General features: G+C 40.8%; 1 protein-coding gene across 3 annotated transcripts in view; it reads right to left on the bottom strand.

The window, feature by feature from the left end:
* Window positions 1-26,934, bottom strand: part of ADCY5 (adenylate cyclase 5) — a 228,165-nt gene that overhangs the window by 125,508 nt on the left and 75,723 nt on the right. The window contains exon 1 of one of the 3 annotated variants that reach the window (XM_065671433.1): window positions 14,242-14,327. The exons of the other annotated variants lie outside the window; for them this stretch is intronic. Coding sequence (XP_065527505.1) covers window positions 14,242-14,280 — 39 coding nt within the window. The 5' untranslated portion in view covers window positions 14,281-14,327. Of the gene's footprint in view, window positions 1-14,241; window positions 14,328-26,934 lie in introns of those variants that run through there. 3 annotated transcript variants of the gene reach the window in all.

Raw genomic sequence — 26,934 nt, 5'->3', positions numbered from 1 at the left:
CGACATACTGAGCAGACATGTGCATTCAGCTTCCCACAGCTCCCACTGTGGGAATAAATATTTTTATTCCCCAAAATATTTTTCCACCCACAAACAATGGTTGCTGATTTAAAATCCCGCAACACACACAAATCACTCATTACTCTTTGTTCTGTGCCTAGCTTGTGACAAAAAGACATTTCATGTGCCATCATGTCCATTCACCTCATTTTGCCTTCGCCTTCCGTGATCTTCATTTACCTCTACAATTCTCTGTGATATTCAACTAGTACCTCTCCTTCGTCACATTTTCCCAATTACATGCATAGTACCCATGGATCACAACATGAAACACTGTATTGAAATCCCAACTATTGACTTTGTATGGAAGTGAGTATTCCTAAACCTTTGTTTCTTGTTTCTTGGCAGGATGGTTGCCCAGAGAAGTTGCAGATGCCCCATTCCTGGGAATGTTCAAGGCCAGGTGGGGCAGGGATTTAAGCAGCCTGGTCTAGCAGAAGGTGTCCATGCCCATGGCAAGCGGGGCTAGAACCAGGTATCTTTCAGGTCCCTTCCAACTCAAACCATTCTATGATTCTATGGTCAAATTAATCCAACCATTTGGAACAGCAGCAACTCAGAGGCTAATAATGGCAGTGAGTAATTCCACAAGCTTATTCTGGCCTTTTATCCTTTTTATTCCTAAGTGCTGGCTTTAGGTAAGCCAGCACTATGTGTGCCCAGTCACCTCCTGGTCACTTCATCAGCAAATACCACTAAATAGCAGCAGGGATGAAAGTGAACATCTCCTTAAAATTCTCATTGCAATACAAATGACAGCTGCTATTCCTCCCTAGGATGAGACAAAGTTTCTAGCCATGTTATTTCTCTCATCTCTTTTAAACTCACAAACCAGTACAATTTTTTCCCCAATAAATATTCAGTTCTATTCTGAAGCTTTTTATTTCAGAGCTGGATTCAACAATAAGGACAGCGGGTGCCTGTCTGCCTTTGCTGTGCTTCTTAAATGGTAACATATTTCAAATTACACTGGATTGATGGGTTTTAAAAGCCTTTTCCTTACAAACTGACGGTACGTTACATTACTTTGGCTTCTGAGCCTGGTTCTTAATCACAGTGTGTTCTGCACACATCCCAGAGCTTTACATCTCTTAAGAAACCACAACAGCCTTCAGTCCTGGATATGTGCTTTGTGAGGTTCAGATCTTGATAAGGGTTTTGGTCTCAGATGAAAGATGATCTGAACACCCTTTTCTTTGACTTTTTTACCATTTTACCAGTACCCAGTACAGATCATAATTTGGAAATAACTCTGAAACTAAGCAATTCTATGAAGTTTTAACACATGTCCAACTCTGTTCAAATTCTGGTTTTAATCTATAATTAATAATTAATCTATTATATCTACATAACCTGTCCTGTTTCAATACTCTCCCTGTTGCCTGTGGTCCAAGATGCACTATGAACGAGAGAAGAGAAAACCTTTTTCAGTTGCTTTCAGTTTAGATCATGAGATCTACATGCTTATCAATGCATACTTCAATTTGCAGACTTTTTCATTAGGAAAAGAATATTAAATTAGTTGTGCCAATGTAGTTTTATTCAGAAGGATTTCGTATAGGAAAAGGAATTAATAAAAATTTAAAGGAATACCTTAATAGGAAATGTGAAGTTTGCTCTATTTTTAAAAACTATCTATAGATATATACGTTTTCTTCCTCTTGCATTTTTTAGAACTGAGGGACATTTGCATTATGGTAATTCTTCAGCGAGAGTTAGCATAGAAGCACGGTTTGTGAGTATTAGTAAGATAACATGCAAGAACTTCATTAATCTGAACTTTTAAATTTGTTTCTCTGTTTTGTTATTAATCTGTTTTTCTATGCAATTTTTCTACCTGAAACTGAAGCTGTCAGACAGTATGTCTGGAATGGCACAGTTCAAAGCTATGTAAATCTTAATAACTCTTGTTTAAGGTACAGTAAGTAAGTGACATTCAACTTGACTGCAACCAGCCAGGTCAAGTGTCAACAGAGGTCAAACAGAGGTCAGAGACAAAGTATACTTGGGTGAGTTTGAAATGCTGCTATTTAGAGTTTCATCTATGTAGCTAGACTGCTTGCTGGGATCTTCAGCTTCATCTCCATGTCAGGCTTAACAGTTGTAATTTAGGCTCCCTGATGGCCAAAGAACTGCTAGAGGTTATCATTAGTAATGGAGCAAAATGGTCACATTCACTACACAGCACACAAAAAACTTCAGCTTCTCTTCCATGTCAGGCTTCTCCTGTTCCATCTGCACAAGCATCTCCTCGAGGTTACAATGCTCTTCAGTGCCTGAGTAAGGATTAAAAATCATCTGTTGATACCCAGTTCAATTGTTCTATCAGAGCAACACTTTCAGCTCTTCCACACTGACACCCTTTGGGCAAGAATAATGGAGGCATGAGGGAAATAAAGCTATGTGAGACTCTCCCTTCAGCTTCCATAGAAAGATGATGAGCACTGTATCCCTTAAATTCTAGACCTCTGACTCCCTGACATCTATCATCGCTTTAAAAAATGTAAAGACACATACACAGCTTACCAGGTGAGCATGCAATAGCTATTCATTAAACTTCAGTATTTTTCAGCTTTTTATGTCCACAACATGGAATACTTCTCTTTGTTGGCGTCACACACAGAGAAAATACCAGCTCTAGTTCTGTTTTCTGCACAAACGGTGCAATTTTCTTATGCATCACCTAGAATTAACTAATCACGACAACGGTGACACTCAGGAGTTATCTTCAGCATCTTAAGCCATAAATCCATAAAAAGATCAGGACTATAACTGACATTCATATTTCTTAGTCATGTTATAAAAATAACTTACCTAAGACATTTCAGTTACTCTGAACACATGGCTGATGGGTAATTAACTATTCCTTTTTGAAGTTTGCGTCTTTGAACATCAGCTGAACTTAACTGTGTAACTCCCAAGACTAAACAAAGGAATAAAACACCTGCCTATATGACAGTTCCTCCAACTAGCAATGTCCTGGTGTTCAGCAGAAGCAAACTGTATAAAGTCTTCTACATCTCCTGTTTGGACAGTGGTATATGAACAGAGCATACAACAGTTTGCAGATTTCTGTAAAGTTATATTAATAGCTTAAGTTAAGCTGTGGAGTGGAATATGCTAGATGTTAGAAGCTGGCCACAAACAGAGATGCAGGTTGCTGGAAGGGTGGAAATGACATTTCCTCATGTCATCAGTGGCAGCAGTGATAGGCAGTTTGCTCTCTCTTCAGACTAAAAGGTCTTAAGCTTAGGTTTTTATCATTCGATGAAATCAATCAACTGAGGCTGCGGTGCCTGTGGTGGGTTTATATATTCCAGTTTAACACATCTCAAGAACATGAGAAACACTGGGATACCATAATAGAATCATAGAACCATAGAATAGTTAGGGTTGGAAAGGACTTCAAGATCATCTAGTTCCAACCCCCCTGCCATGGGCAGGGACACCTCACACTAAAACATGTCACCCAAGACTCCGTCCAACCTGGCCTTTAACACCACCAGGGATGGAGCATTCACAACTTCCCTGGGCAACCCATTCCAGGGCCTCACCACCCTTACAGTAAAGAACTTCCTCCTTATGTCCAATCTAAACTTCCCCTGTGTAAGTATGAACCCATTACCCCTTGTCCTACCACTACAGTCCCTAATGAATAGTCCCTCCCCAGCATCCTTATGGACCCCTTCAGATACTGGAAGGCTGCTATGAGGTCCCCACGCAACCTTCTCTTCTCCAGGCTGAACAGCCCCAACTTCCTCAGCCTATCTTCATACGGGAGGTGCTTCAGTCCCCTGATCATCCTCGTGGCCCTCCTCTGCACTTGTTCCAACAGTTCCATGTCCTTTTTGTGTTGAGGACACCAGAACTGCATACAATACTCCAGGTGAGGTCTCAGGAGAGCAGAGTAGAGGGGCAGGATCACCTCCTTCAACCTGCTGGTCACACTCCTTTTGATGCAACCCAGGATAAAGTTGGCTTTCTGGGCTGCAAGCACACACTGAAGCCGGCTCATGTTCTTTTTCTCATTGACCAACACCTCCAAGTCATTCTCCGCAGGGCTGCTCTGAATAATACTAAATGACATTGCAAAAATGTTCTGATTTTCAACATAATCAGGGTTCAGATTTTTAGGCCAAGATTAAAAATGTGAAATGAAAATAATTCAGAGACCACTGTTGAAAGAATCACTTCACCTCATTAAGAATAAACAAAACCACAGTACTATAAGACCTTGTAAAACAGGCATTTATAATCAGTAATAAATTCAGAACTAATAAAACACAGCGTAAATGGTAAACAACACAGTTGCTACAATTTTTACTAGCTTTCTTCTACTCCAGCTTTGCATTGCTTCATTGTTCCAAGTCTACTTTCACCGTCATCTCATCTACTTTGAATGAGACTGGCTAAGCCTTGTATTAAAGACTTTTTCCTGAGGAAAACAAGATAAATCAACCATTTGCAAAGTTATGAGCAGTTTCTTTGATTTACCTCAGTGGCCACAAGCAACTATGATTTAAAGAAGAGAAAGCCAAAATGTTAAAAATGCATTTACCAATGTTCCCTATAAGAACTACAGTAAAATTGTAATGTTAGAAATAGCATTTAAGTCAAAATAATATTCATTACCCCTTTACATACCGAAGCCAAATATTTCCATCTCTTTGTTTAAGCATAATATAATGTAGTTGATGTATGTCTCATCACATTAAAGGAGATTAAATGAGTCAAATATTAATATAAACACAGAAAATCTGGCACTGGTATACAAAAAGGGATATGGTCTGCATAACACATACAGTAGTGCTTTATTCTACCCAGCATTTGTTGTCCACTGCTCCAACAGGAGAACAACAAGGATGACTACAGAGATGGAAAAAACATCCTGTAAGAAGTACTACAGTTGCCTGACTTAGGAAAAGGAAGCAAGACTGACACGAAAATATATTCTTCAGTATATGAAACGCTACAGTAAAAACTTTAGGTAAATCATCTGTTCTTCATGTCAGCGTTAGCCAGGACAAGAAGTTAATTGCAAAAAAACCCCAAAAACCCCAAGTAGATCATCATCATTCTCTTTTCTCTTTTTTCTTTTCTTTTCCTTTCTTTTCTATTCCTTTCTTTTCTTTTTTCTTTTTCCTTTCCTTTTTTTTTTTTCTTTAAAGAACAAACACAACTTTCTAAAGGTGAAAATAATTAAACAATGAAACAGATTGCACAGGGAAGCTGGGAAATCTCAAACTCCAGAGATGTTACATAATCATTTAGGCAGGTCAAAAATTACACGAGCAGATACTTTATCCTTCCATCTTGCTTTTTTTAATTATTATCTTGTCAGCATGACTTTTAAAATGGCACAGTTTCTTAATAATATGGTGCACCAATTAACGTGTCTCAGAATTGTACATTTCAGTTGGCTTATGCTGGGAGAAAGAAACATACGGAATAAATGCCCAAATTATTTATTAGAAACACTTATTTCCTAATTAAGAGGAAAATGCACTCTTGCTTGCATAACTACAGGATTCAGCAGTGTTCCAAAAGAGGGCAAAACTCTCACCAATTTCAATGAGATAGCAGTAATTACAAACATCACCATCTCTATAAGGCTTTTTAAAACAAAATCAAAAGAAAAACCAAGCAGAACAATCTCTTGCTTAGGAAGAGAAAAAGCACCCTCATGCTTTGCCAGCAGAGGCTGGCATAGCTGATGAGCTCCTGCTCTGAGAGAGAGCAACATTCTAGCTTCTTCCTACAATGTGCTTATTTTCTTATTACATTATTCAAAAGGAGTTTCATTCCATCTGCTTTACTGGTGACAATTTGCTTGTATTATGGAGTTTCTACAAAAGTCAATTACACAAACATAACGGATGTGAAACAGTAAGACATACATGCAAAGAAGCACTCTATTAGTTTGAATGTTCAGGCTGTTTTTCATGTGCTAGTTTCACATTATAGCGAAAAACATGCTCATCTTCCTAACCACATAATTTATAACACTGGCTTTGTTCACTGCTAAAATGTAATCTCTTCACACACCAAAGCCTTGATAGGTCAGAAGTCATTTATCTGCTTAAAGCAATCTCAGTTCTGCCATTTGTGTTCTGACCAGACTCTGCTTCACTGGGATCTTTGTATTTAATCACAAAACATCTAAAATGAGAATTTTATAGCAGCAGGGTTTAAGAGCTGCTACAGGGATAGGGATAGGGAATGGATATCCCTACATGGATAAGGAAACCCATTTACCTTACAACTGATAAATACTCCTTTTCCATAAAGTTATAGCAAAGACTTCTATAAATTTGCGTTTTGCTCTCATCAAGAAGACTGCATGCCAAAGTATTCCTTCCATTAAAAGACACTGAGGAACTGGAAAGGATTCAGAAACAGATGACAAGTTATCAAAGGCGTGGAAGAAGGGTTTCCTACACAGTGACATGGAAAGTCTGGAACTGCCTACCTGAAATGAAAAAGCTACTGTAGTTACAATACAGTAACTACTGTATTGTAGTAACTACTGTAGTTACTGTCACAATACTGTCACAAATAACTAGCCTACTGGATATTAGAATCCTCTATTCTCTCTCATAAACCAAATTCAATGGGTTATTCAAAAGTTAACCAAGTCCTTGGTAAAGCTTAAATAATTGTAAAATTTTAATGATGCTCCTTAAACCAAAGGCTGATCAAGGTCCAAGGAAAAACTGGACCAATCTCTGGACATTAGAGAGATGTCTAGAAACAGAGTTCAGTAGGGGTGAGTGGTGGAGGAGTTACACATTTAACACTTCAGAGTTTATGTTAACCTTCAAGATACTGGCTTTAAGAGAAGCAACCTCCTTGGACAGATTTACGGCTTTCTTCTGGGTTCTGTAAATTGACCTCTGAAGTACCTGGAACTGGTTACTGTCAAACCATCTGCAGATATAATAACATATGCTTCTTCCTACACATTGTTTCCACAAACAGTGCCTTGGAGATGCCCTGAAAATGCCCACTTACTTGTATTTTTCCTCAAAGAAGAAAATTTTTATGCTAAGTTTCCGCAAAAAGAAAGCTGAATCATTACCATTTGAGTAAGCTTGTGGTTAAAAATCAATGCAACATTACAATAATCAAATGTTACTCATAGTATTGAACCATTAAACAGAAAGCTAAAGAGCTGAAGTTGGAATAACATCTGCATTGTAAGCAGAGTTCATGCGTCAAATGACTTCGTCCATTCTGCTCTGTGACTGCATACTAAGCGGTGTTACAACGTTTGGCCACCAACCTCAAAATTATTAAAATCTCACCACTTATTTCAATGTGGATGCTCAGCTGCATTCAAAACACACTCTTCCTATGAATTTCAAATTGACTTGTCCTGTATCATGCAAGTAAACTGCAGAAAGTTTTTACATTTTCAATTGGTAAGGAGAAAAAGCTTTTTCCCTTCCTTGCTACCATACAGCACATTCCTACACTTTGTGATAGAAAGCGTCTTTGAAAGGCAAGCCTTCTGCTTCCATGCAAGAAGCAAATGTTACCTCGCTGGAATCTGCAGTGAGCCCTTGTTGATACCTAAGGCTATGTATGGGTGAATATTATTTTAACAGCCCTCATTAATTTAAAAAGAGTTTTTCCATCCTGTGGAAATGAACAGATACAATGATAAATCGCCTCCTGGGCTGAGTGCTTAAAACCTCATTGGAATAGGTTTTTCTGGCTGTCCTTCAACAGAAATTTTAGTTCTGCCTCATAATCACCTGTTCATCAAAAAGAGATGCTACTTCTTTAAAGACAAAGGGAAGAATAGTCTTAATTTGTAATACTCCTAACACATGAAATGTTTTGCCCTCTTGGGTGCAATACTGCTACCAAAAAAGCAGTGCAAGATGTTATCACTGCAGTAATAAAACCAAGCAAGCATTTCACAACTGCAGAGTGCCTTTATCCCAAAGGATTTGCAAAGAAAGCAGTACAAGAATTGCTGCTCTCTGAAATGCAGTACACATACACTCAACCTCGTGCTATTAGATGAACCTGTTGTAAAAGACTAAGGCAGCTCAACCACACATGGGACAGCAGAGAGGAAGAATTGAAAAGTGTCATCTAAGAGGGAAATTCCAGTGGAAATTAAGGTAGGTTGAATGCAAGCTGGTACTTAATGAGATCTAACATCTGCCATTATATAATTTTATGAATAAATAGATCTTTGCCTATTCCACATGCACCAGAAATCCAATTTTCCAATGTTATGGAATATATTGGTCTCAACCCCCATTTTTCAATCTGTTATGGAATATATTGCTCTCATGTTTAAATGGACTCAAAGAGGAAGGAACCCTATGCACTTTCAAGATTGGAAAATAGTAACTCGGGACCAAAAAACCCACACCACACAAACTTTTGTAAATGGCCTTTCAAAAGTACTGGTATGACTGACAAGCTTTCAAACAGAAAAATGCTAGATGGAAAACTATCCGAGCATCAATATTTCAAAGGATATAAAACACTCTCTTCAGCTGTAAAATACATCCATCTAAAGCTTCTGTGTATGAATCATGGCTTTTTTGTTTGGTTTACTTGTATTGTGATGGTGAGCTGGATGACAGAGGGAGGAGACGGAAAAGCACAAGGGGCTCCTGTCTTACTAGCAGGCCCGCAAAAGAGCTCTTGGTTCATTAGAAAAGCCCAGGAGAGTCCCTTTCCCTCAGGACTTGTTTCTCTGCAGCCTGTCAGTCCAAGACCAACTGAACGATATTTACTTTGGGATCCTTTAATCTGTGCAGGCTAAATTGAACCATTGGGGGCTGGCTGAATCATTAAATTAATGAATCATTACAGTTTGTGTTTTTGTGAGAAGCAAGTGTCTGAGCAGAAAAATAACAGTAAGGTAAGAGTTCTGAAGCATAGTGATCTCATGCTGGCTGCACAATATCCATCATTGCAGGATTTAGAAATCCAATGTAGGTCTTCATATAATGTTTCATACCACTCTGCATAAGGCCGTGGATAGGTCCCACCTCTCAAAGTCACGTAGGTCAAACTGTATTTATTACTAATTCAGGCTGAGCAGTGCAACAGTATTAACTCCAGCATGAAATACCACAAGCAGCAGATGTCCAGCAACAACTGTTTTCCTACAAATAAACAAACTGGTGTGTTGAATTCTTGAGCAGCATCTAAAGGACACTAAACTTCACCCAGAGACCCAGCAGAGATCTAAAACAAAGCAAAGCATACTGCTGTGAGATGCTGAACTTCCTTATAGGGGCAAAAAATGTCTAAGAAAGTCAAGTGAAATCAAGTTTATGTCCTAGAAAGGAGGAGAAGGAGGAGGAAGAAGAAAATATCAATAGATTGAAATAGCTTATTTTATTGAACTCTGTGTAAACAAAGATAAGCTTACGTAAGTACATCGTTGTTCACAAAAATGTTCTCAGAGTCGGTTAAGTAAAAACACTTCCATTACTGCTTTGAGTAGATGCTTTTTACATATATTTGTTTCAAGCACTATTCTTTAAAATCAGAGGTATCAGCTTTACAAAAGGTGGGGACTAAAAGACTGAAGAATCAAATTATTCGCTTTGTTTAGAGCAGTGTGCTGAACTTTCATCTTCCCTACCTGCCATACATAGCTTTGCCATAAAAGGAAACCACTTTGGCTAACTTGTGCTCAGAAGTAAAAAAAATCTTGTCGACCCTGACCCTAGCAGTACCTGCAGCAAAACTCTGAAAGAGTGGAAGATGCTGCACAAATTTCAGGATGAGGCCTAAACTCTCCCAGTGATGGGACATTGGTATGGTGAGCTGAGCTGCAAAGGAGGAGTTTTCAACCAACAGCAATCGAGTGAGAGCACGGCTCTTGCAAAACTGCTCTGGGATTAACACCACCCACACAGAGCCTTATTGAATCCAAGAGGCTCCAAGCCACAGAGCAGCGGGATTCACTGCAGCTTTAGCACCTCTCACAGAGTCAGGACTGGTTAACCCTACTGGTATTCTGTACCCACGTGCCAGACAAGATCAGGTTTCTACATTGTGCCAGCCTAACCAGTCTGAAACAGCATGAGCAGAAAGTTATTAGTGCTGAGCTATCATGCAAGACACTAAAGCGCTCCTTGATTTATGCTTGGAGGTGCAGGGGATGAAGGATGAGTTACTTCTTGTGTTCTCACCAATTTTGCTATATGTTCAGTTTGGACACTTCACTGTGCTAGTTTGTCACGATAATCAACAGAATGATTTTCACCTCCCATTGAGTAGGACACGTGCTTTGCGATGGTGAGAAGCAAAGCACATACTAAGCGCTATTGGCAAAGCTCTCTACAATCACTCCCTGCTGATACAGCGTTTGGTACATTCATTGCTCAGTACTGAGATGCAGTACTATGATTAGTTACCATGTGCAATCTAATGCCACTAGTTAACTGCTTTCATGTCTGTGCCTTCACAAAAGCAAATATTTCCTTAAATACAATTCCTGTGTGTTCCACAGCTGTTTTGTGAGCAAAGAAAACAATTGACAAGTCAGGAGTCCTTTGCTTTGTCAGTAAAATGATACTATTGCTGCTACAAGGCCATCACACACTAATCACACACTTTTCCCCTTTCCTGCAAAAAATGGGGTGCTGCTCAAAGCATTAGCTGAACAAGCCACATGCTTCCCATGTATCACTGCCACACTAGCCACAAACTTTATGGTTTGCCTGCAAATGCTTTCTAGAACCTATATCCAGCCACCAATTTTCTCAGAAACTGCATTGCAATATTTTTACTCAGGTTTAGAGGTCACACACAAAAGAAGCATGTTCTAAATCAGTGGTACCAGTATCTCATTTAATACATGGGACTGCTGTTGAGTTAGACTTTAACAACACTCACAACAGCTGCTTGATTTCCTGAAACTCCTCTCTTTGAGGACTATGCCAAAGGCAAACTAGTGTGAAAAATAGCATGTATTGTATGTGTAATATGTCCAGGAAGAGAAAGAAAGAAACTAAGAGAGAATATCCTCAAGCCAAATGGTAAAGAAAAAAACAATCCTATGCTTATTTATTTACAATGAAGCCACTCAATTCAGAAAAGATAGATACCATCCACATTTACAGCCTTAAATATATGTATATAAATAAACAGTGCACCTGGCAGCTAAAGTTATTGAGTTTCTAATTCCCGTGGGACAATAAATCTAAATAAACTGAATAAGGTAATTTAAAAATACAGACTACTTTGTTCCTTTAAAATCAGCACAGGGAATAGAAATACAAGCTTTTGATTTCAATTTAACGTTGGTACAAATAGAAGAGAGATTTTATATCAAAAAGTACAATGAGAGATGTGTGTGCTGGAAAGCACTCCTAAAGGAAGAGATAGATCCTCTTAATTAAGGTTGTCTTGTATGTGTCTCCCTAAAACGGACATGATCAATAGGCACAGAATAAAATTGATTGCTGCAGCTCATTTCACTAGGTGAAGCAAATGTCTCCATAGAGATTAAGCATGTCTTTAATATCTCAAGGTGGTAACATCTGTCTGGTTGAAACAGTGAGCTCTCTGAAGTAAGGCTGAAAAAAGCCAACAAACCAAACTCAACCAGATTAGTAGTAGTTGTGTAATTCTTACTGCTGTCTCCCCACTCCAAATCACCAAGCCCCCTATTACAGGAATTATCCTTAGGGCTCTTATCTAATTGGCCCTCTGTACTAGCACTAGATGTCACATCCTTCCTTAGCAACAGCAGCTAGGCTGAGCAAGGTCTTGTGTCATGCATATTTCTTCACAGCAGTCATTCAGGAGCTCCAGTAAGAAAGCAGCTGGGAGGACAGGAAAAATGGTGCGCCTATGCAACCAAGACAGGAAGGCAAGCAGGGAAGCTGCAAGCTGGAGGAGTGCTGGGAGGAGCATCTGCAGAGCAGCATTTGGCAGCAAAGGAACCCTGCCAGAGCAAGACAAACGGTGAGGAAAGTTATCAAGCAAAAGGCTGAGCACAGATCTACCGCAATCACTGCTATGTGTGTGCCCTCTCTGCTCTTCCTCTTGCCTTAGTTGTTTCCACATTGCCAAGCCCCATTTTAAAAATAAGGCAGCCAAATAGTGAGTAACCAACCAGTGAGAGGGGATGAGGCAGGCAGGCAGGAATGGATGGATGAATGGAGAGAACACAACCCAACACAATTCCCACATTTCACCATATGTGGGAATCTGACTTGATGAGCTTTGCTGTTGGCTCCAAAAGTGGTTCTTGGTTACTCTTTTATTTCACCAATCACCTCCCCTGTGCAACCAGGAATGTAGAAGGCAGAAGACGTGTCTGCAGCGTGGGAAGTGTTTTGCAGCAGTGTAGATAACTAAATCTGAAGCCCTGAGAAACCAATCCCACCATTGTTTCATGTTTTCATTTGGGGAAGAGTAAATAAAAATGCTTCTTGCAAGTAAAACAATAGGAAGGGATTAGAATGAAAAGCAGCCGATCCAGCATTACCCCTTCATTCTGCAGCTCCGCTCAGGTGAGAAACGTAATAGGATTCAAGCTAACCTGGAATGGCATAACGCAATTTTCTGCCAGCAAGAGCTCTCACCTGAGGGATTATTCTGAATCCAGGCACAGATCCTTCTAGAGCTTTCACATAAGCAGAGAAACATAAAACTTCCCCCCACCCATGTTGAAGGAATTGTTTTCATTGTAACTACACTCGCACCATCTGTCTGAGTTGCCTAAACAGTACCATGTGTGCAGTTTGTGCTGCCCTCTCTGTACAGATATTTACATACTCTTGCACAATACATTTGCTAGAAGATGGATGAAAAGAAAGCATAATCCCACTATGGCAGCTGCAGGGGAAAATTCGAGGGAGGCATTCAGACTTGGCATGGTTTGGGATGTTCAGCAAATCATTACAACATTCTCGTCAGTGACACACAAACACATCCATGTATAATGGGAAGGCAGGGGTCTGGGAAACAACATTCCCACTTGACCTGCTCCTCCTAAAATTTGTATCTGTTGCTGTCAACTAAAAGTTTAGGTCCTGTAAATGTTGGCTGAAAGGTGGTAGGCTCTTCATTACATACAGACTTTGAATCGAGAAAATTTCAGTCAACATTCTGATACTGAAAGAAACACCACTGTAAGGAACCGATTTCTTTATATAGTGCCCTTCCAAAGTAAGCAATTTGAGCAATTTATCCTCATAAAGCTTCCCTTTCCACATCATTTTGGGGGAGTATCAGGGAATAGAGATGCTTGCAGTGATGCAGCGGGCCATCAGCAAAACTAGAAACAAACCCCAGGTAAGCTGCATTGTAGTCTAGTCCTCTACACATCAGGACGCAACATAAGCAACACTTTACAGTTTCAACAGAATTTCATCTTAAGGTTTCAGGTTTACTTCAAATGAACATCTTCAGCAACAAGCTGCAGGGAGGGATCCTCCACTCATCCAGCCTGCTCTCTCTGGTAACATGCAACTCTATCCAACACTCAGCAAATGCTTAGCCGAAGTCCTGGAATATGATATGTTTTACAAAACAGGACAGTTTTACAGAAGATATGATGAGATTAAAAAAAAAACAACATCAAAACTGAACTAACATCATATGACATAAAGTGATTGTATACTTTGAGAAGGAAAGTCTTAACTCAGCAGCCAAGGCTGTGCTGTCAGGTTTTCAGAGTTAAAGAGTAAATTATTGCTGTTCTAAAAAGAAGGATGCTTGTTTTCGTATGAAACTTTGGAAAAGCAGGTAACTAGATAATTAGGTTGGTGGCAAAGTGGACTGAGAATAAGCCAAATCCTTGTACAAACCTCTCACACCAAAAAAGGTGGTAACCTTATAAAAATAATCAGGAAATATTACAAAATCAGCAATCTCCACATTCCTGGCTGGCTTTAAGCCAGTTTTCTTTCTTTGCTTTCAAGTCAGAAAAAAATAAATTCAAAGTAGTCCCATGAACAATTCTGAAAACCTCCAAACTTTTAGCTGAGCGTTTGAATGTGCAGTTCTGGGCCAGGTCTTCACGCATGCATAGGTGGTCTGCCCATGTTCTCACAATGTTTCAACATGCCACATCCCATTTTTCCTGTGCTCCAGTCTATGAAGTTATATAAACTTAAACAAAACAACCATTCAGCAAACAGTATAAACTCTCTAAGTTAAGCAGATGATAAGCAGAAGCTGGTTTACCTTAAAGTTTTCTGAGCCTGCTGTCAGATGTCGAAACATTTAAGTTCCCTCTGAGAATGTTCTTTAACAGGTCAAATCATAGTGAGTGTCCCTGAGGCATTACCTAGGTGCAGGCAGACCAGCAATGAAAAACCACAATTTGCACTTAAGCAAATGCCACACAGCTGGCACGGAAAGGCCAAGAGGGTAACTCAGAGCATCAGCCACTGCTCCTGGGGCTGAGGTTTGTGTCTCCACACTTTCAGACCTAAGCGAAATTCATGACAAACGTTTTCCTGGGTTGTGACTAATAATTTCCAAAGAAAGGAGATACTGGCCAGTCTTGTCTAAACAAACCAGATGAGGCATGTTTAGGAAAGGTGTTAACTAACGTTTTAAACACCACTTAGCACCTACTTTAGGTAAATTTAGTGAAAGCAGTTGGTAAACACTGTTCACTTTCCTCGTTGGGACACTGTCAGAAGCAGATGCTTTGTGCAGATTTTTACTCTGGCAGTTTATGCTAACATCAATTTTTCTTTAAATAATTCCTCAAATTGAACAGGCATGTGCATGAGGAATTTTTTCCTCAGGTGTTGCAGGGTTACACTACAGCACCAGTGGGCACATCTCTGCCATCCCCCTTCCCACCATCTACCCAGAAGTAACACTACAGGTTGCTGCAGAAGTGGGATAAAATAAATCCAGCCTCTAAGACAAAGCAAGGCTTGTAATTGAGGTAATATGTTTTATTAAACTGACAGCAGGCAAAGCAGCTTTCAGACACTCAAACTGTCTGAAAGCCCTTGTCTCTGCCCTTGGGCCATCCCACGTCCAGCAAAATTGCTTCCTCTAATGAGAGGAGATGAATTGTCCTTTTGGTACCTCTTTTTTACCGTTGTCCAGATGACCACCCAGAACCACTCCCAAGACTGGACAAGCCTCTAGGTATCTAATTTTCAGTATGTACATTAAAATAAAATGAACCTCAAACTCTTGACAGTTTATTCAAAGGAGACTCACAATGGGACTTTGGTCTCAAAAGAGCAGGAAATTACAATAGAGGTGATTGTTTTAGATGCAATTCTGATTTACAGAGAAGAATCCTCTGAGGGTTCAGAAGGGGAAGGTGACTGATGTTATCCTCTGAGTGCGGGGGCAGGGGGGGGTAAACAATAACAGCAACAGAATGAGGATGATGGACTTAAAAAGGCTTCAGTAAATTCAGAGAACCAGCTGGCTGGGATCCTGGAACAGAAACTTCATCGGGAAAACACTGAAAAGCTGCCAGAGAGAAAGGCTGGAAGCAGGACAGTAGACAAGAAGGCATCAGCTGTTTAAAAACCAGAAGTTTTGAAAATCCAACATAGAAGGAACTACTTTGCTAAGAATAAATGTAAAACAACAGCAAAGCTCTCCTGTGACAAAATCAGAACCTATGTCAGAAGAGCAGCATCACAAATACTGAGGGAAAGATGAAAAGAGAATATTCTATAAATACATCAGAAGGAAAGTACAGCCCTATTGCTTAATAAGGAAGGAGAGAAAATAATTAACGACTGAGACTAAAGTAATCCATGCTTTCACTGTTCCACGTCTTCACAAAAAAAGGTTAGCCATGAACAGAAAGGTCACACTATTCTAAATCAAAACTACACAAACCTTTGAACCACTGCCAATCATCTCCAAGAATCTTTCCTGAACATTAAAGACTCAGCAAAGTGGGAAAGTAAAATGCTGCAATTCTCTCTAGAAAATGAACGCATTGGGGAATAATTGCTAGAAGTAGAGGGAGAAAGACCTGGATTAGTTTAGTTTAGTTTAGGAGAAAGGAAAAAGAGTGTAGTACAGTTACTTAATATATGTTCAAGATATATAAAGAAGACAGCAATTAGCTGTTCATCACATTTACAGAGTGAGACAAGTAGCTGTTTCCATTTGCACAAGAGGACATTTATTAGGACAGACCCTAGGGAATTTTTCCCTACGTATGGGCAGTTAAGGATGGAAATGTCCCAGGAATACTTGTGGAACTGCCTTCACTGAAGATGCTCACTAATAAGAAAATACCTATAAGGAATGCCTTGGGATACTCAGTTGTGTCACAGAAAAAGCAAAGGAATAATGAAAAACTAAGCCACTTAGTTTCTTGAAGTCCCTTCCAGGAGTACATTGCATTTCTGTGATTCCCTAGGGCTTCAGGAACAAACGTGAGGTGACATTGGGAGGCAAGGGAAAAATAAAAGAACAAACCGGCAAAAAAAAAAAAAGCCCACCTCCAGGCTGCTGCTAGTCTCTCATTTCTATTTTTTTAGAAAAGCTGAAATTATTTTGCAAAAGGATTCTGAAGAATATGCTTTTTTGGGGCAATGATTCAAACCTGAAGATGTGGTGTAGGTGCTCTGAATTGCCCCCAGAAAAACCTCCCACTTGGCTCATTAAGCTGAGAAAACAGCCTTCACAGTTAACCCTCCTGAATACTACTGTCTCAGCTCCTGATAACTAGACATAGAATCATAGAATCATAGAACAGTTAGGGTTGGAAAGGACCTTAAGATCATCTAGTTCCAACCCCCCTGCCATGGGCAGGGACACCTCACACTAAACCATGTCACCCAAGGCTCTGTCCAACCTGGCCTTGAACACCACCAGGGATGGAGAATTCACAGCCTCCCTGGGCAACCCATTCCAGCGTCTCACCACCCTAACAGGAAAGAATTTCTTCCTCATATCCAATCTAAACGTCTCCTGTTTAAGTTTTAACCCATTACTCCTTGTCCTGTCACTACAGTCCCTGATGAATCTTAGAACAATATTAACTTGAAAAACAAGCAAAATCTTGCTTGCAATGCAGGACAATATATGCACCCATGTTAGACGTGGACTACATACATGAAGCTAAAGTTCTGTTTTTCTAAGTTGTCAGCAGCTTACAGACCCTTACATTTAATTAAATACTGGAGCTGGGGGAAGGTTTCCTTTGCTTGAACATTGTTGGAGTAACATGCGCTGGAGTGAAGAAGAAAATTTGCACAGAGATTGCTACCAGCAGTTTCTGTGCCATGGCTGGGGTGGCCTTTAGAATAACTGAACAGAAACTCATTTTGCCACGGAGAGGAATGACTTGCAAAATATGCTCCAAGATAGCTTTTGATCATTCACTGCATGCCTTTCCTCACACAGATTTTCATAGTCTGTTCTCCACTTGCAGAACAGCTCTTGTAGTTGATAACCATGGGAGCAAGGACTGCCTTTAAACATTTGCACACTAGGGGCAGAGACAGGCAAAATTAACTGTGCAGCTTGTAAGGTGCAGTGCTAAAACATGGCAATTTACCAGAGAATAAATCAACTGATGGAGATATTTTAAAAAAGGGAGAGAGAGGAACATGGGTGCTTTGTTTGTTTGGATATAACTAGGGACAAATGGGATAGAAATCAGGCAAACAGCTACCAGGCCTAGATGCAACAACTTGACCTGCAGGAATAAAGTACTATATATCAGATAACCATGAGCTTGCTTGTCACATTATTTGAAGTTTCTGCAGGCCTCTCAGTATATCCTTGCCCCTAGGTAAACTTGCACCCGCCTACAGAAATACAAGCTAGGAAAGAGGGAAAGTCTATACCTAAATTCAGCTTTTAAGATTTAGAAGGCATGCTGTTGAGAAGCTAATGTCCTTTTAGCTTTTAACAGTATGACATTCCCAGAGGAGGCAGATGATGCAATGAAACAGGAAAGGCTATCTGGACAGAGATGTGCTGTTTATTATTATCAGCCAGACAACAAAATTTATTGACATACTCCTTGGTGGATGGACTCTAAAGTGAGACTTACTTTTCCTTTCCCAAAATAATATTGTGACCACAGTGAAGTTTGGGTTTGGTTTTTTTTTTTTTCTCTTGGTTTCTATGTAATAAAGACAGACAAATGTTTTTGAAAAGGGCAGGTTCCTATAACAGGAGGAAGTGCATCTATGCGAGACAATGTACCTTATACTATTACAGTAAAATTACCTGCAACAAGCAAAGCTTCTTGTATATGAGTAAAGAAAAACACTGCTAACAACACCAGCTGCTACCTGCGTTACTTGTAGAAACTAGGGATCATCTTTGCTCTGCTCAGGAGTCGTAAATGTTTCTAATAATAGCTAAAAAACCCAAATCCTAGTACGGGGGGGAAGTCTTCATCTGCTCTAACATTTATACTAGTTATACACATTAAAATGTTGCAGAAACATGACTTAGCAATACAGTTAAACTGGCTCAGCAAGAACTGTTGCAGCAAGATTGAGAGTCTGATACAAAGGTATTTTTGAGTGAGTAATTGAAAGCAGTCGTCCAACAGCTAGTTTGCTGCTCATGAAATTAATAAAGCATAGAAACAAAAATCTTTTGGGAAATTTAATTTCAGAATTGCTAATGTGGAAAGAAGAACACATTCCAGATGACCAAAGCTTTGGTAAATTTAATGTTAACCATGTATTGTAAATACTCTTTTATGAAGCCACACAGCTGCAACACAGTGTAGTGAATACGGACTGTGTGCCAAGTTTAACGTTTGGTTTGTATGCAGATAGAACATCAAGCTACAAGTAAATCTGCTTAGTGTTCCCTTCTAAATATTCTTATTGTGAAACACAATGAACTGAAAGCAAAACTGAATTACAGGCTGACTTGAGATCTCGAGATCTGTATCTCATTTTGGATCACTTAAGCTGCTCTACAGCTATCACAAATACAACACTTCAAACTATGGTTTCTTGAACTAGCAAATTTTCACAATTCTTACACAATGTACAAAACCCAACTGCAGATATTCTGGAAGAGGAGCATGGGGGCACACACTAGGCATTGAAGAAAGAAGCCCTACTCATGAAATGCAGTTCAATGCAATGAGAAATGACACCCTACAATCAACACGCCTTCAGGCTGTTTCATTATTTAAAACCTGTGCTAAAAATCCCTCGGGAGAGTATGATGATAGATGTTTTCTTACACCTCAGGCTGGGACTCCAAAACCATCATTGTGGGATCTACTGAAGCCATCCCTCAGTAGTTAATCTAGAAAGTTTGCCACTGCAAAATTAGTCCCTGTCACCTTTCCTTCAACAAGCAGCACACAGTTCGTGCATCATATCAGCATCACAGAATCACAGAATCACAGAATCACAGAATCCCAAGGGTTGGAAGGGACCTCAAAAGATCATCTAGTCCAACCCCCCTGCAAGAGCAGGGTAACCTACAGTACATCACACAGGAACTTGTCCAGGCGGCCCTTGAATATCTCCAGTGTAGGAGACTCCACAACCCCCCTGGGCAACCTGTTCCAGTGCTCTGTCACTCTTACAGTAAAGAAGTTCTTCCTGATGTTAATGTGGAACTTCCTATGTTCCAGTTTACACCCATTGCCCCTTGTCCTATCACTGGATATCACTGAAAAAAGCCTAGCTCCATCATCCTGACACCTACCCTTTACATATTTGTAAACATTGATGAGGTCACCCCTCAGTCTCCTCTTCTCCAAGCTAAAGAGACCCAGCTCCCTCAGCCTCTCCTCATAAGGGAGATGTTCCACTCCCTTAATCATCTTTGTGGCAATTCAATCACCATGGTGGCTTTGATACTAGAGTAGTACAAGACTTAAAGCCAGATTTACTCAACTAGCAATCACTATCTCTGAAAAAGTTGAATTTATAACAAAGCTTTAATAAATGCTTTCTGTCATCACATGACTTCCAAATAGTTTACACATGTCTAATCTCAGAGAAGTCCTAAAAACTTTAGGTCAATATAATTCCTATTTTACAACTACATATCAAAAAGCATTACCCAGTGAAGAATTCAACAGAATTTCCCCAAATCTGTCAGCTTTGAGTGGTGTAACTTAACCTTTGAGTCATGCCATTGGGAGATGCAGAAGCGAATTAGTTGTGAAGGCTCAGTGGTAACACTTACTTTTCTTTGTGTTTGCAGAATAAATTATTGTTTATTAAAGCTTCCAGTGCATTCCCCAAGATCAGGAAAAAAATTAGAACGGAAGTTACCAAACAAACCTAGATGAAGATGTTTTCAGTTATGCACCTCATGCACAAGACATATTGCTTATTTTTGAAAAAAACACTGAAGATGAAGAAGAGACATTCCTCTCTGGCTAACAGAGTACACAGCACAGCATTAGTGGACTATCCTCTTCCCTTAAGTTTGAAAAAGTTAATTTTACTAGCAGCACTGCTCACGGATGGCCCTCCATCGCTTTGTTCTCAAACAATTGCCAGGTCTTCGCAATTTGGAGAGAATTTGGTGGAAAACAGCTGCTAAAAGTTTCTGAAACTGGCAGTTAAGAAGCACCTCCTACAAACTTGGCTTCCTCCTACTGCACCCTTTCTTGGAGGCCATGCCACTCGTCCTCAGGCTAGCAGGGGACTTCCCCATGGTGACACTTGGCTGAGAGTCCCATGGCCCTCATGCAGAGCAAGGGAGCGTTACTTCTGGAGAAAGAGCTGCAACAAAGCAGTTTTGCAATGCTCACAGCAAGCCACTGAGAGCCTTAGGAGAAAACTGCAGTCCCAGCTCATAACATTACCCAGCATTTTCAGGACACATCCTTTTCCCAGAGGTTGCATCTGCATGTAGCCCAACAGGGACCAACTCTCACAGCATCAAGGGAGCCACAGGCAACACAACAAATGCAACTTTGTTTTCAGCTTTCCAGGAATGTGTGAGGAAGGTTTATGCCTGCTCTGCTCAAGTTGTGCTGCAAACAGGGCTTTCACATGACTGTCTCATGTCTCAGGGAAAAATACTTTACCTTCTTGTGGATGTCATGGGAGCAGGTCAAGAGCAATACCACTGTGTTCCTTCAACACTCAGCAGACGTTAGCTGCAAAGAAGCCTCATGTACCTGTGTTATTGCAATATGCTTACCTACTGCCAGAGGGTAACTGGGTAGTGAGGTGGCACAGGGACCTCATTACACTGGCTAGGATTTTTATCTTGTTAACACGGGTTGGTTAGAGGCTGTCTGGTATCATCGCTCTAACATACTTGCCCCCTCAAAGCTCTTGGTACGTGAATTAAACTGATTGGAGAGGTATGCACTGGGAGGTCCTGAGGTGGCTGAGCAGCACCCCAAATCCCATTTCTCACCATCTCCTTCCCCCATAAGGCCACGCTTCCTGTGAGGCAGGAGCTAAAGCCTGATTTTCAGTAAATTCAGCTCTTTAAAAGCTCTGTATAAAAGCAAAGCACAGACACATAATGTCAGCTGAAGAAAGGAGACAGCCATACTTCAGTACACAAGTAAGGGTTGATTTACACGCACATAACCCCCTGTGTCCTTCTCTTACTGTGGCACCCCCATTGTCCTGCCTTCGGACAAGGAAGGACCTGCTGGAGCTAGTTCACAGCAATGGCCACCACCCACCTTCAGACTGGGCAACCAACTGCTGCTTCTGGTCCGGAGTTTTGCCTGCCTTACCCTCAGCAGGACATGAATTTGGGTCACCTTCCTCTACCCAGATGCTGCTTTATGCAACTTCTGGGAGCCTTGCAACCTCTGAGACCTCTTCTGTGATGTCAAATGCAGTTGAAAACCAGTGAGACAGTTTAATTCTATTCTGGTGAGGGAGCAGAGTGAATTCACAGACAGTGTGATCACACAGCCTCATTTCCTTGGAAAACCAGGCTGAAATTCCCAAATATAAATAGAAGAGCTTGTCAAAGTTTTTCTGGTTTTCTAAGACCTACTTCAAGGAGAGTAGTAGGTGTGAGGAGGAGCTCCAGGAGCTGGCCCGGCTCCTTTCCCAACCCCACACGCAGGGCTACAGCTGAAGGTAAATGCATCTCCTCCTGTTACCATCAGTACAGAGGCTGTGCCCCCTTGGCCTGGCCCAGAACAGAGAGTTCTGTGGCCCTGAGGAGACTCTTTGTGTTAGAAGATGAGCAGACACAAGAAGGGAGAGTTGACCAGGCGCCTCCTGAAGTACAAACCCATGTTCCTTCAGACACAAAACCCCCAGTGCTCTATGAGGTTTCTTGCTGTTTTCTTTCTTTGTTTGCTTGGGGTTTTTTGTTTTGGTTTGGTTTTTTGTTTTTCCACTTCCCACCCCTCCCCGTATATAAATAATCCACTTTCCCTTTTTAAAAGTGAAATTCAGACTGAAACCCAGCAGCACCTCATGATCCAGCAGATGCAGAGGGACTTTCCAGTTTTGCTTTCCGCAGCCCTCCAAGGCCACCCCCTGCAAAGCTGCATCCTCCTCTCATGTGCCCACTCTTGGCAGAAAAAGGGAAGAAGAAACCCCCAGAGCCCAGGTGAGTCCTCACCATCAGCATTGCTGCACCCACACTCCAGATGGGACTATGCACAAGGCACAGCCCTGATTTGTTTCTAGTAGTACACAAATGTATCAGAAAAAAATCAACATAACACAGGGTGACGCTTCAGGGGTTCCCAGGCTATTTCCTGAAATACAGCCACGCTAAAAGGGTTTCACTTGCTGTTTAAGCATACTCAGTCTCCGATTCCCAAACTGCATGTGTGTTACTGGCATAAAACTGACAAAACCACTCAGCCACTTTTGCAAAAATTCCCAGTCCTCCCATGATGTTCCAGTTAGGTCTGCTACTAATAACTGTCAGCTTTGTGAATCTCACAGACTTCACTCGGGCAGAAATCTTCCCTACAAACCTGCAGCTCAAAGTAACCGACCATTACTTACTTTCACACTGTACTACAGTCACATTTAATCCCATTAACTTACACCTTCAGTGCCCAACAGTGACACTTTTCTGTCACCAGCTGCCCTGGTGACACTTGTCTGTGTGTTGAATCACAAAAATGCACAGGAATATGTGTCAGTAGGTGGACTCAGGGCAGCAACTGCTCATCTTCGGATACAACACAACCTCTTTTGCAGCTGAAGGATTTTCTGAAGCCTCTCTTAAGGACCCTCTCCCATACTGTATTCAAGAGAGCGTATCCACTTCTTAACCCTGATGTTATCAGAGGCTTTCTGCCTTCTAATATGGGGAAAATGATGAAGAGTTGTCAATCTTGCCTAGACCAAAAAAAAATTAGATATTAAAGCATGTTCAATGCTTCCATAAGCATGACCAGGAGCATATTTAATCTTACTTTTTGCAAGAGTAGCATTTTTCTCTACTTTCTAATTTACTTTGACTCGGAGGAAATACGTGACGGTCAGCGCAGCATGCAAAATTAAATGTTGGCTTAGCAATCACAGACAAAGCAGTCAACAAAAGGTGAAGAATCCCTTTCATCTTTCGGGTTTTAAGAAATGCATATCTACTCTGACTTTTAGATTGGAAAGCTTTTGATCTTGCAGTGCAATGGAAAGGAAACCTCAACTTGAAGTGTGCAGCTAATGCTCTGTCTGCAGAGAGCAAACTTTCCTTAACAGAGCAGGCGCAATACAGGAGGATCAGTCTTTGACAATGAATTGTAGCTGTAGCCTGACTTGTATACATATAAATATACATATCATTACCTGCCCTGAACTGTCTCACAGTGGTGAATATGCTTCTAGTAAGTGGCCACACTCCTTTTCAGAGGTGGGTGAAATGATTCATCTTCTAAATATAGACCTGTTGAAGTACAAAATGATGCTAATTTTTTCCTTGCAGTTGTTCTCAACATATGCTTTTCCATTTTGCATTATTAGGATCCTGAAAGACTATGTTCAGTATTTATCAGACTGAAATACAAGTTTGCTGTGCCATCCCTCATAAATGAAGATTTTAAAAGTTTCTTATCTTTACTGTAAAAATTTGGTGATTCAAAAATAGTCTAACAAGAACCAAACGAATTCCTGCACAAATAATTTCTTCTGTTTGTCAAGTGCAGCTTAGTTGTTCAAGGGGTATATGATTTAAAAAATATATTAATCCATCTATGTTTATATATAGTAATACATTAGAATATAATGGAATATAGTCAACAAGGTCAATCTCTTTTGTGTATTCTCCACTTGTCTGTAAGCCATCTGCAGCTGGGAAATCTCATTGTTAGAGGTCCATTAATGAGATCAATACAAGTTATATCCACAAGGGATTAGGCAGCTCATATGCTATTGAAAGACTCTTGGGTTCAGCAAACTGCTCTGGTTCTCATGTGCAGTTATGCCTAACCATGCTCCTCCTTTCGTTCTTTACCAACCCAAAACCTGGAAATAAAAGCATTCCCATTTTTCCCCAATATCAACTTTCACATTAAAAAAATCATACAATAAATAGATTCAGAGATTCTAAATTTATCTTCAGTGGATGCTCTGGGAACAGCGAGGGGTAGGCAAAAGGGAAGGCTCTATGCCAGATATTTAATCTCCTGTATTTATTAACTGACTTTTTCCCTGCTTTCTTTTGTGGCTTGTATCAGATTTAGTTAAGCATTCACGAGTTTTAGGCTTGGTACCTGAGCAAGCCCAGCTGCTGTCGCTGTCACCTTTTATCAACAGCATTTAATGACTCTCTTGGACTCTCTACTCCAACCCAAGAAGTAGTAACTTTTATTTCTGGATAATAATGGGTCAGGTGAAAAAAAAAATAATAGAAAAGGACAATAATTTTAAAGCCATTCTTTCCATTTTTATCCCCTGGTATAAAAAAGCAGAAGGACAAAAACACAGAGCTGTGGAGCACAGGAGACTGCTTGTTTTTCTGGGGAAAAAAACCCCATCAAAATCATGTGCATTTGCCATGGAAGAAAGACTGCCTTTCTGGTTGTGTCTGAGCTCACATGACAGATGCAAGTTCACACAAATCTGCAGTTATTTATCACACAGATGTTTAAAGATAGCTCTTAATAAAAAATTATAATCAACACAGTACCACAAATCCACTAGACCGTGAAAGCTAATATTTACTCAATACTAAATACCTAATGGCCATGCAAGCCTCTGAGGAACCAGATTTGGTTACTGCTTCACAGAATCACAGAATCACAGAATCACAGAATCCCAAGGGTTGGAAGGGACCTAAAAAGATCATCTAGTCCAACCCCCCTGCAAGAGCAGGGTAACCTACAGTACATCACACAGGAACTTGTCCAGGCGGGCCTTGAATATCTCCAGTGTAGGAGACTCCACAACCCCCCTGGGCAACCTGTTCCAGTGCTCTGTCACTCTTACAGTAAAGAAGTTCTTCCTGATGTTAACGTGGAACTTCCTATGCTCCAGTTTACACCCATTGCCCCTTGTCCTATCACTGGATATCACTGAAAAAAGCCTAGCTCCATCATCCTGACACCTACCCTTTACATATTTGTAAACATTGATGAGGTCACCCCTCAGTCTCCTCTTCTCCAAGCTAAAGAGACCCAGCTCCCTCAGCCTCTCCTCATAAGGGAGATGTTCCACTCCCTTAATCATCTTTGTGGCTCTGCGCTGGACTCCTTCAAGCAATTCCCTGTCCTTCTTGAATTGAGGGGCCCAGAACTGGACACAATATTCCAGATGCGGCCTCACCAAGGCTGAGTAGAGGGGGAGGAGAACCTCTCTTGACCTACTAAGCACTCCCTTCCTAATGCACCCTAAGATGCCATTTGCCTTCTTGGCCACAAGAGCACATTGCTGGCTCATGGTCATCCTCCTATCCACCAGGACCCCCAGGTCCCTTTCCCCTTCACTACTTTCCAGCAGGTCAACCCCCAACCTGTACTGGTACATGGGGTTGTTCTTCCCCAGATGCAAGACTCTACACTTGCCCTTGTTAAATTTCATCAAGTTTCTCCCCGCCCAACTCTCCAGCCTGTCCAGGTCTCGCTGAATGGCAGCACAGTCCTCTGGTGTGTCAGCCACTCCTCCCAGTTTTGTGTCATCAGCAAACTTGCTGAGGGTGCACTCAGTTCCCTCATCCAGGTCATTGATGAAAATATTAAACAGCACCGGTCCCAGCACCGACCCCTGAGGAACTCCACTAGTCACAGACCTCCAGACTTCACTACTTGGAAAACCAGTGCTTCAGAGAAAATATGTGACTTGGATTTTTTACCAAGCTTTTACATTTTCCATCAAACAGTGACAGCACATAAGTTTTCCATTTCCAGATATACTGCGTTTTCAGCACTCCAAATGCCAGCAAAATGGAGTTTCACCTTTGCATTTAGTTTTGCATTTGTTTAGCACTGATACAGAGACTGGAGAGAGAAAGGGAGCGAAGAACAATGCAAATCTTGGAGCAGTCTGCTGTCTGCACACCAGGAGACAAGGAAGGAGCTGAAGGAAAGAACGGCTTCTTGTTGCACCTTTGTCCTGCTCACAGCTTTCTTTTCCTGCCCCGGTGGCATTTCCTGCCTTGCCTTTGTGAGGGACAGCATGAAGAAGCCTCTATTGGCTTTTCATGTGTTTAAGGAATTCACATGGCCATAAGCTTTAGTCATTATTAATCTATTGTTAAATGTAATTTTTATCACTGAGATAGGAAAGCATTACTGAGAGACAGCTTTCCTCTCTGACCAGTTTCTGTCCAGGTACAGACACGCTAGCACAGTGCAGGGCTATGTAAGAAGTTCTAAGCTAGCTTAGGTACCAGGGAAAGTACAAACAGATCAGTGCCATTCTTTGCTTCAGTAAACTTCTCATTTTCCATTTACCAGTTGGCACTGCTTTGTACAGCAGTAGCAAAACCTGAATTTGGAGAATTTGCAATTTTTTGAAGTAGGCAAAAACTGAGACAAAAATCTTCGTATATGTT

The sequence above is a fragment of the Lathamus discolor genome, chromosome 3, assembly GCF_037157495.1.
Source record: "Lathamus discolor isolate bLatDis1 chromosome 3, bLatDis1.hap1, whole genome shotgun sequence".
Classification (NCBI taxonomy): domain Eukaryota; kingdom Metazoa; phylum Chordata; class Aves; order Psittaciformes; family Psittacidae; genus Lathamus; species Lathamus discolor.
Note: the sequence above shows the minus strand (reverse complement) of the source record. Positions and strands in the feature narration are given on the sequence as shown.